Source organism: Pezoporus occidentalis, unplaced genomic scaffold (assembly GCF_034315485.1).
Source record: "Pezoporus occidentalis ecotype Australia unplaced genomic scaffold, CSIRO_AGI_Poc_V1 ctg1928, whole genome shotgun sequence".
Lineage (NCBI taxonomy): Eukaryota > Metazoa > Chordata > Aves > Psittaciformes > Psittacidae > Pezoporus > Pezoporus occidentalis.
The window spans coordinates 1-11,121 of NW_026913780.1; the positions used below are offsets into that span (position 1 = coordinate 1).

General features: G+C 48.1%; 2 protein-coding genes across 2 annotated transcripts; both read left to right on the top strand.

Annotated features, from left to right (window-relative positions):
- Positions 1 to 1,661: 1,661 nt before the first annotated feature.
- On the top strand, positions 1,662 to 2,228 carry LOC134162872 (olfactory receptor 5AS1-like; the record flags this gene model as incomplete). The annotated part of the gene is made up of 1 exon (XM_062617166.1): positions 1,662 to 2,228. A coding segment is annotated over one exon (567 nt), but the record flags the coding sequence as incomplete, so codon positions are not given.
- Positions 2,229 to 5,851: 3,623 nt separating this feature from the next.
- On the top strand, positions 5,852 to 6,805 carry LOC134162873 (olfactory receptor 8I2-like). The gene has a single exon (XM_062617167.1). The coding sequence runs from the start codon at positions 5,852 to 5,854 to the stop codon at positions 6,803 to 6,805; it is 954 nt and encodes a 317-aa protein (XP_062473151.1).
- The last annotated feature ends 4,316 nt before the right edge of the window (positions 6,806 to 11,121 follow it).

Below are 11,121 nucleotides of genomic sequence, written 5' to 3' on the forward strand. Positions count from 1 at the left end.
GAAACTAGGGTTTTTCAATAATTTTTGGGAAAAGACTTTATCCGAATCCCCAAAAAGAGGGGAAAGTTTTGAAAAGTTTGACATCCATGGGGGATGGGAAATAAGGGTTGTGAAAGGGGATCTATACAAGGAAAATAACCCTAATTTTGAAAGAAGTAATATAATTCAAAGATTATTGAAAGAAACCACATGAATCCAGAAAATAGGGACTGAAAAAAACTGGGTGTGCTTGTGCAGGGTGAATAATGCAGCTTGAGATTCTAGAAGTGGACAACTGAGTACCGCACTTGCTCCATCAGCTTTGTCAGGATACCCAGGCAAGCAGCACCTTGGCTGTTCAGGGGGAGAGGAAGACCCCTACTCCTTTTCCTTGAGCACTCTATGTCTTTACACCCCTACTTAAATTCGCAGCAACAGCAGAGGCTTAGATATTACTTTGCTCATTTAGCACAAAGGAAGTTTTTGTTGACCAACAGATTGTCAGAGCTTTATTTCTTAGAATCCCAGCCTGGTTTGTGTTGGAAGGGACCTTAAAGCTCCTCCAGCAACCCCTGCCACAGGCAGGGACCCCTTCCAGATACAGCTTGCTCCAAAGCCCCTGTGTCCAACCTGGCCTTGAACACTGCCAGGATGGGGCACCCACAGCTTCTCTGGTATCCCTGTGCCAGTGCCTCAGCACCCTCACAGGGAAGAGCTTCTGCCTAAGAGCTCATCTCAAGCTTCCCCTGGCAGGTTCAAGCCATTCCCCTTGGCTTGTCCCTACAGGACCTTGGCCAAATACCTCCTTCAGTTTTCTGTAGTCCCCTTCAAATATGGGAAGCGGCTCTGTGGACTTGAAGCAGCTTCTCTTCTCCAGGCTGCAGAGCCCCTACGTTCTCAGCTTGGCCCCATATGGAGGCTCCAGCCTCTGAGCATCCTTCTTGTCTTCAGGACTTGCTGAGCAGCTCCACGTCTTCCTTGTGGTGGACATGCAGAGCTGTATCAAATCCTCTCGACCTTCCACCAGTTCATATTGAGGAAATGCTTATAAGCAGGCAATGGAGACAGTGGTCAGTGCCTCACCTAAGCCTGACCTCCATTTGTGGGCTCTACTTTCATTTAGCAAATTTAGACACAAAACACATGGTGCTGTCTCAGGCCTGTAGTAATCAATTACCTGATACTTATTTGGATGAATTACTGAAGGCTCAGGCCTCGCTTTAAAACAACCTGAAGCTGTTTGAAAGAGAACCATTCGTTGTGCTGGTTCTCCATACCCTGCACTTCCTGTAATACTGAACAGAGTGAGCTATAATGACCAATAATGGCCAGTAATGTCTCAATTCCATAATCACAGATTCCACATATCTCTTTTCCTTACCTTCACAGACTGTAGAAGAGCTCCAAATGTGCTTTCAAACCCTGCATAGATGTGGCAGCAGCTTTTGCTCCCACAGCCTCCTCAGAGTCCCCTTCACCTCCTTGTTCCTCAGGCTGTAGATTAGGGGGTTGAGGGTCGGGGTGAGGATGCAGTAACACAGCGACACCAGCTTTGCCTGATCCCATGAGGATGCCTCATGAGGCTGGGGATCAGGGATCGCGGGTGATAGCAAGATGGTGGCAGCAAGTGGGAGGCACAGAGAAGACCTTCAGCCTGTGGCCAAAGGGATCCTGTGTGCAAGCCCCTGCTTTACACCACTACCATGACCAGGGCGCGTTGCTATGGCATGATGGTGCTGGTGTACACCATCGGGTTCCTCACCTCCCTGGTGCACATCACACTGGCAGGGAGGTTGTCCTTCTGTCAGGCCAGGAGCATCAACCACTTCTTCTGTGAGCTGCCCACCCTCCTGCAGCTCTCCTGCTCGGACACAAGCACAAATGAGGTCTTGCAGGTGTACAGCACTGTGTTTATTGCCATGGTCTCTCTCCTGATGATCCTGGTGTCCTACACCTACATCCTCCACACCATCCTGCAGTTCCCTTTGGCCACGAGGAGGCTGAAGGTCTTCTCTACCTGCGCCTCCCACTTGGCTGCCATCACCATCTTCTACGCACCCGTGATCCTCACCTATGTCCAACCTCATGAGGCATCCTCATGGGATCAGGCAAAGCTGGTGTCGGTGTGTTACTGCATCCTCACCCCAACCCTCAACCCCCTCATTTACAGCCTGAGGAACAAGGAGGTGAAGGGGGCTCTGAGGAGGCTGTGGGAGCGAAAGCTGCTGCCACATCTATGCAGGGTTTGAAAGCACATTTGGAGCCCTTCACTACTGTGGAGGTAAGGAAGGAATATGTGGAATCTGTGATTATGGAATTGAGCATTACTGGCCATTATTGGTCATTATTGCTCACTGCTGGTCATTATTACAGATAAGGAGATCATACAGCAAGTGCAGGTTATAGAGAACCAGCACAACGAATGGTTCTCTTCAAACAGGTTCAGGTGGTTTCAATCGTGACCTGAGCCTTCAATAATTCATCCAAATAAGTATCAGGTATTTAATAGCAGGCCTGAGACAGCACCATTGTATTTTGTGTTTAAATTGTGACCACTGTCTCCATTGCCTACTTTCTAAGCATTTCCTCAATGATGAACTGCGGGAAGGTCAAGAGGATTTGATACAGGTGTTGTGTCCCCAACACAAGGAGGACATGGAGCTGCTGGAGCAAGTCCAGAGATGCAACAAGGATGCTCAGGGGCTGGAGCAGCTCCTGTATGGAGCCAAGCTGAGAACATTGGGTCTCTGCAGCCTGGAGAAGAGAAGCTGTGTGGAGACCTCAGAGCAGCTTCCAGTGTCTGAAGAGGCATACAACAAACCTGAAGGAGAGCTTTGGCCAAGGGCCTGTAGGGACAGGCCAAGGGGAATGGCTTTAACCTGCCAGAGGGGAGACTGAGATGAGCTCTTAGGCAGAAGCTCTTCCCTGGGGTTCAAGGCCAGGTCACACAAAGCCCTTGTGCTAAATGGGGGGCGAGTCCCTTCCAACACAAACCAGGCTGCACTTCTAAGAAATAAAGCCTCTGTTCTCTTGAAGTCAAATTGGGAAATAAGTAGGGCTTTGTGTGAAAAGAGCCTGAGTGCAGGTGAGAGGGAGGATCAGGGGTCTTCCTCTCCCCTGAACACCCAAGGTGCTGCTGGCCTGGGTCCCCTGACGAAGCGGATGGAGCGAGTGCAATACCCAGCCATCTGCATCTGGGACTTCAAGCTGCATTATTCACCCTACATAAGCGCACCCAGGTATTCTTAGTGCCTCTTTTTTGCCTTCATGTAGTTCTTTTTAATAATCTTTGAATTATATTATTCTTCTTTTCTAAATTTGATTGAGGGTTATTTCTCCCCCTGTTATATTGATTTTCCCACTTCACAAGACTTCGGTTTAGCCCAGTACTCAATGGGGAAGAAAGACATTCAAAACCACTCAGAAATCCTTTTCTACCCTCCTCCAGTGCATCTCCTGGACTGTCAGTCTGGTGCCTTCCAGCAGAAAAACGGTTTGACATTGAAAACATCTAAAGCCACCTGTGTACTTCTCCTTCCTTTCCCACACTTCCATAGCTCAATTTTCTCCCCTGATTGCCCCATCCTTTGTGTTTTCTAAATCTCTGGGACAAGGTTATCAGTTAATATTTCTACTAAGAGTTTTATAACATCTCTTCATGTAGGAGAAGCATTCAGGACACACCCGCACTCAGGATTCTTCAGGTGAAGGCTGGGAAATCTGACTTCATCCTGCTATATCCTCAAAGCAGCCACGTTTTGAGCCAATGCTTTTGACCAAAGTGTTGTACAATCACTAGTCAAGTGTATGGAAATAAAGCTGCCTTTTGGAAACTAATCCCCATGAGCACCTCAAACCATCCACAGAGAGGATGCTTTGTTGTGCTTGTTTTCAGCTCCCTTCAATGCAATATTAGATGATCTCTGTGGATGTAAAGGGCTTCCTCAGGGAAACACTGAAAGGAAGAGGTATGTGATAGATGGGGAAATACAAAGCAAACTGTCCTGGGCCTGTCTTCCTGGGTAGGTCTCTGCAGGAGAACTGGTCTTGGAGGTGTTGATGCAGCCAGAAGGAGTTTGGGGAGAGAGGAATTGAGAGGTTGTTTTGCTGATCAAGTCAAACTAATTATCCGATGGAGGAGGGTCCTTTGGGAGAACAGTTTGCACAACACAAGCCTCTGAGCTAATGCCTCCTGTGAGATAAAACCCCTCCACCAGCCAGCCTGGAGCATCCTGCTCCCAGGCATCTCTCCTTCAACCCATCGCATGGTCTCCAGGAGGAGCTGCAGGCACTGCATCCACCACCACCTTCCTCTTTAACCAAGCAGGTACAAAAGGGTTTGATGGGTGGTGGGTCCAGTTTGACCCTGGTCATGCTGCCTCTCATGCTTGATGGCATGCTAAATTTCACTCTTCTTCAGGGACTGTATTGATAGGGCAAGGGGTGATGGGTTTAAACTGAAACAGGGAAATTCAGGTTGGAGATAAGGAAGAAGTTCTTCCCTGTGAGGGTGCTGAGGCGCTGGCACAGGGTGCCCAGGGAAGCTGTGCCTGCCCCATCCCTGGCAGTGTTCAAGGCCAGGTTGGACACAGGGGCTTGGAGCAAGCTGCTCTAGTGGAAGGTGTGCCTGCCAGTGGCAGTGGGTTGGAGCTGGGTGAGCTTTAATTTCCCTTCAACCCAAACCATTCTATGATAGCCCATGGTGTGAATAAAAGTGCCCTAGTATGGGGTAGGTTTGCTTCAAAAACAGCAACCTTCCTGACCCCATCTACAACTGATTTAGAGATATTTTAGCATGAGAATATCCAAGCTAAAGCCTTAAAATTTTGGTTTATATATGGTATATTTTGTATTTTACACCCTTAGGTAGATATTTGGGTTGGTCATAGGAAGCTCACAGCAATGACAGCAAAGTTCTGCTAGAGCCAAGAACACTGCATTCCCTTAACCTTATGCAGCGTGGGGGCTCTCGGCAGGAGGTTGGGACTGGATGAGTTTTAAGGTCCCTTCGACCCAAAGCATTCTATGATAGTCTGTGGTGTGAATAAAAGTGCCCTAATACAGGGTGGGTTTGGTTGAAAAACCCATGTTCCTCACCCCAACTACAACAGATTTAGGGGTATTTTTGCAGTGATGTAGCCGTTCATAGATTGATATTCCATTAAATAATTCATCTGCCGAGGAATTGAATGGTGGAGATGAGAATATCCAAGCTAAAGCTTTAAAATTTTGGTTTATGTATGATATATTTTACACCCTTAAGTGCATATTTGGGTTGGTCATAGGCAGCTCACTGCAATGACAGCAAAGCTCTGCTGCAGCCAAGTCTACTGCTTTCCCTTAACATTATGCAGGGTGGGGGTTCTTCAAAAGCAGATAAACTTAGAATGTAAAACAAATTTCAAGTACATGGCTTTGTGTTGTGATGAAAAGGATGCAGCACAAGTAATGAATCTACGGAAGAGCACTGATCCACTCTGAAAAATACAAAAAAGAGAGAAAAAAATCCTTAAAATTCCCAGAAATCAGAGAAGAAGATTCAAAATGTTTTCTGATTTCCACATTTTGAGATGTACTTCTTCGATTTTATTGTATTACGTTTGGATAGACATGATGTTTTTCAGTGTTCCATTAGTGATGTGTATATCAATCATGGTAGAATTATTCTCTTTTAATTTCAGGTTGTGTAATGAGCTCCTTCACTTCTTTGACTTCAGATCTTGAGCTACAGACAGAAATACAGCATTAGAAATACACCATTTTCTGTTGCATTTACTTTATGGATTAAACTCCAACTAAACTTCCACATTATTTCTCTTCTAGGGGTGTATTTCACTGATTCCTTTCAATCCAAATCCATCAACTTGTTGAAATGACAGATACAGGAAACCTCACAGTTCTCTCCAGCTTCATCCTCTTGGGTTTCTCTGATGCCCCAGTGCTACAAACCACCATCTTCACAGTCTTCTTATCCCTCTATGTTTTCATGGTGCTGGGGAACCTGACGATGATCCTGCTGATCAACACTGATCCCCACCTCCACATCCCCATGTACTTCTTCCTGAGCCACTTATCTTGCATGGATGTTTGCCTTTCCTCTGCTATCATCCCAAAAGCTCTGGAGACCTTCCTGCTGGGGAGAAGCCACATCTCCTTTTGGGGTTGCTTTGCCCAGATGTATATTTTCATGGCTCTGGCTGTCTGTGAGTGCTTCCTGCTTGGGGTAATGGCTTACGACCGATACACGGCTGTGTGCAAGCCCCTGCTCTACACCACTACCATGACCAGGGCGCGTTGCTATGGCATGATGGTGCTGGTGTACAGCATCGGGTTCCTCACCTCCCTGGTGCACATCACACTGGCAGGGAGATTGTCCTTCTGTCAGGCCAGGAGCATCAACCACTTCTTCTGTGAGCTGCCCACCCTCCTGCAGCTCTCCTGCTCAGACACAAGCACAAATGAGGTCTTGCAGGTTTACAACACTGTGTTTATTGCCATGGTCTCTCTCCTGATGATCCTGGTGTCCTACACCTACATCCTCCACACCGTCCTGCAGATCCCTTTGGCCACGAGGAGGCTGAAGGTCTTCTCTACCTGCGCCTCCCACTTGGCTGCCATCACCATCTTCTACGCACCCGCGATCCTCGCCTATGTCCAGCCTCATGAGGCATCCTCATGGGATCAGGCAAAGCTGGTGTCGCTGTGTTACTCCATCCTCACCCCAACCCTTAACCCCCTCATCTATAGCCTGAGGAACAAGGAGGTGAAGGGGGCTCTGAGGAAGCTGTGGGAGCGAAAGCTGCTGCCACATCTATGCAGGGTTTGAAAGCACATTTGGAGCGCTACAGTACTGTGGAGGTAAGGAAGGAATATGTGGAATCTGTGATTATGGAATTGAGCATTACTGGCCATTATTGGTCATTATAGCTCACTACTGGTCATTATTACAGCAAGAGCAGGGTATGGAGAACCAGCACAACGAATGGTTCTCTTCAAACAGCTTCAGGTTGTTTTAAGCGAGGCCTGAGCCTTCAGTAATTCATCCAAATAAGTATCAGGTATTTAATAGCAGGACTGAGAGAGCACCATGTGTTTTGTGTCTAAATTGTGCTAAATGAAAGTAGAGCCCACAAAAGGGAGGTTCAGGCTTGAGGTAAGGCACTGACCACTGTCTCCATTGCCTGCTTTATAAGCATTTCCTCAATGATGAACTGGTGGAAGGTCAAGAGGATTTGATACAGCTCTGGTGTCCCCACCACAAGGAGGACATGGAGCTGCTGGAGCAAGTCCAGAGATTCAACAAGGATGCTCAGGGGCTGGAGCACCTCCCATATGGGGCCAAGCTGAGAACATTGGGGCTGTGCAGCCTGGAGAAGAGAAGCTGCTTAGAGTCCACAGAGCCGCTTCCAGTGCCTGAAGGGGACTACAAGAAACCTGCAGGAGGGCTTTGGCCAAGGTCCTGTAGGGACAGGCCAAGGGGAATGGCTTGAACCTGCCAGAGGGGAGACTGAGATGAGCTCTTAGGCAGAAGCTCTTCCCTCTGAGGGTGCTGAGGTGCTGGCACAGGGTGCCCAGAGAAGCTGTGGCTGCCCCATCCCTGGCAGTGTTCAAGGCCAGGTTGGACACAGGGGCTTGGAGCAAGCTGCTCTAGTGGAAGGTGTCCCTGCCTGTGGCAGGGGTTGGAGCTGGATGACCTTTAAGGTCCCTTCCAACACAAATCAGGCTGCAATTCTCAGAAATAAAGCTCTGACAATCTGTTGGTGAACAAAGCCTTTGTGCTAAATGGGGACGAGTCATATCTGAGCCTCTGCTCTGCTGCGAATTTAAGTAGGGGTGTAAAGAGCCTGAGTGCTGTTGGGAGGGAGGATCAGGGGTCTTCCTCTCCCCTGAACACCCAAGGTGCTGCTGGCCTGGGTCCCTTGGTGAAGCTGATGGAGCAAGTGCTATACTCAGTTGTCCGCTTCTGGGACCTCAACCTGCATTATTCACCCTGCACAAGCACACCCAGGTATTCTCAGTGCCTCTTTCTGGATTCATGTAGTTCTTTTCAATAATCTTTGAATTATATTATTCTTCTTTTCTAAATTAGGTTGAGGGTTATTTCTCCCTCTGTTATATTGATTTTCCCACTTCACAAGCCTTCGGTTTAGCCCAGTACCCAATGGGGAAGAAAGACATTCAAAACCACACAGAAATCCTTTTCTTCCCTCCTCCAGTGCATCTCCTGGACTGTCAGTCTGGTGCCTTCCAGCAGAAAAACAGGTTGACATTGAAGACATCTAAAGCCATCTACATTCCTCTCTTTCTTTCTTCCCCATATTTTCATAGCTTGGTTTTCTGTTCTATCTGCCCCATCCTTCTTCTTCTTCTTCTTTGTCATGTGATGATGACTCCTGATCAGATGCTAGACCGGGTGGTGAATTCATTGTTTCTTCATCTCGCTTCACCCTTCTTGCCTCTTTTTTGCTTGTTCTCTTGTGTACAGGGGCAACCGATATTGGTACGAATTGGTTCCCTGGTTTGGCTGCAGTGATTATCACTGTGGTTTGAGTAGCAACTGTACTTGTTGCTGGGGGTGGTGTGGCTGCTGTGCTTGGAGCTGGGGTAACCGCGCTGTCTGTTGCTGTCGAAGTTTGAGCAGCTGCTGTACTTGCCACTGGGGGAGCTGCGCTGTTCATTGCAGCCAAAGTTTGAGCAGTGACTGTACCTGTCGCTGGGGGTGGCGAAGCTGCTGTGCCTGGAGCTGAAGTAGCTGTGCTGACTGTTGCTTTGCCCTCAGATCCGCCGACATTCTTTTCCTTTTGAAGGTGCTGGATAGTGTTGAACAAGGCCCTGGAAGCATAGGCCAAACCCCAGCACGTTGCCATGATTTGTCCATCTCAGGTATGGCCAGAATGACCACACACCTCATTTAAGTGTTTTACTAATTCTTCTGGATTTTGCAGTTGTTCGGTAGTGAAATTCCAAAGTACTGGAGGGGCCCACTGACCCAGATACTTGCCCATACTATCCCACACACCCTGCCACTCATGACTGTCAGCCTCAGGGAAAATCTCTCGGTCCTCCTACATCGTCGTTTGACCCCAGACAAGACCCAAACCTGACTCTGCTTAACTCTTGAAATCAGCAGTGGGCAAAACACACTCTGTATGCGTGTTAGCATGGTGATTCCCATCACCATCAGCAAACAAGTCTCAACAGCATTAAAAGGCCATTCAAAAACTTCAAAACTCTCAAATGTAAATGGTCTGGGGGGACGACTGGGAGGGTAAAAGGATGTCTCCTTCCCAGGTTGAGCACCTGAGAAGGAGAAAAAAGATGTGTAATTGCTAAGCACCTCCATCATATACCTCCCAAAGTATAAAGGTGGTGACCACACTGGGAACATAAGCCAGATCAGTTTCATGATCAATGATTCTATTGTATTACAAGTCATTACCATAAAGTACAATGGGACAAAAAACTTAGCCCAAGCCCCACACTTGAAAAACACTAATACAGCAAATACCGGATGGACGTAAGATATGATATACTGAAACTGTGAGATCAAGAGGAACAACCTTGAGAGCCAATAAATCAGCATTGTGACGAGTGACTATCAATCCAGTCAGATCTGTTCTTATCTCAACCCCTCGTGCCCCACGTTGGGCGCCAAAAAGAACTGTCGTGGTTTAAACCCAGTCAGGTAACTTGTTCACTCACTCCCAGTGAGTGGTGCCGAGCTGACAACAATCGAGGTCCGTGTCCGTCTCCCCCCCCGCACTGGGGCTCTCCCCTTCCCCGCTCCCGGAGGAACGGGGAGGAGGATCGAGAGAGTGCAACTCCTACGGGTTGAGACAAGAACAGTCCAGCAACAAATCACCACCGCTACTATCAGCTAAAACAATGATAAGGGAAAATAACAAGGGAAGAGAATACGATACCACCAGCCAAGAAAGCAAGTTCCACCCGGAAGCCCCTGTCCTTCCGGATAACTCCCAGTTACCCCTCACCCCGGGCATGACGTGCTGTGGTATGGAATACCTCCCTGGCTAGCCCGGGTCAGGCGCCCCGTCTCTGCTTCCTCACAGCTTCCCCTCCTCCCTGGCAGAGCATGAGCCTCACAAAGTCCTTGGTCAGGGTAAACATCACTTAGCAACAACCGAAAACATCGGCTTCACCAACACTGTTCTCAAGCTGGAAGTCAAAACACAGCACTGCACCAGTTAACACAAAGGAAAAACATGACTGCTACTGCGGAACCCAGGACATTATCCACCCCTTATTCCATACCATTCACGTCATGCTCAGATCCCACATTTTCAATACACCATCGCTCTCCCACATATATACATCCATATACATACAGACCAAGAGGAAAAAATCATTTTCTTAGTGCATGGACCAATCCCTATAATGCTGCCGAGTCCATTCGGTCCATGATGTTCAAAGTTCATTCTCTGTTGGGATGATGGCTGGAGGGAAGTCAGGGCCAGTCGCTGGTGACCTGGAGACATCTAGTTGATGGGCTATAAAAGCATTACACAGCACGCAACAGCATACAATTGAGTTCACTGGCTGTTTTCCCCTAAAATCAAATCCCCTTGAGGTATACATCGGACTTCCCCATCTTCCCGCATTACCCACCAAGTATATCCAGGTCCCTGAGCAAAAGCAATCCCACCAGTGGGTTTGCCTTTACCTGAAGCAGGAATTACCCAGACTGTCTTCCCCAGCAAATTCTTCATATGCACCACGGGAACTTTGTTCCCCTCTACAATATGTAACAGTTCTGACTGGGCTGGGCCAGCCCTGTTGGCAGATCCTCTGGTGTTGACCAACCAGGTGGCCTTTGGTAAATGTGTATCCCAATGCTTGAAAGTTCCCCCACCCATTGCTCTCAGTGTAGTTTTTAACAGCCCATTGTACCGTTCCATTTTCCCAGAGGCTGGTGCATGGCAGGGGATGTGATATACCCACTCAATGCCATGCTCTTTGGCCCAAATATCTATAAGGTTATTCCGGAAATGAGTCCCATTGTCTGACTCAATTCTCTCTGGGGTGCCGTGTCGCCACAAAATCTGTTTCTCAAGGCCCAGGATAGTGTTCCGGGCAGTGGCATGGGGCACAGCGTATGTTTCCAGCCATCCTGTGGTTGCTTCC

Excerpts from the sequence above, each read along its gene's own strand:
- LOC134162873 (XM_062617167.1), top strand. The coding sequence starts at position 5,852 with ATGACAGATACAGGAAACCTCACAGTTCTCTCCAGCTTCATCCTCTTG.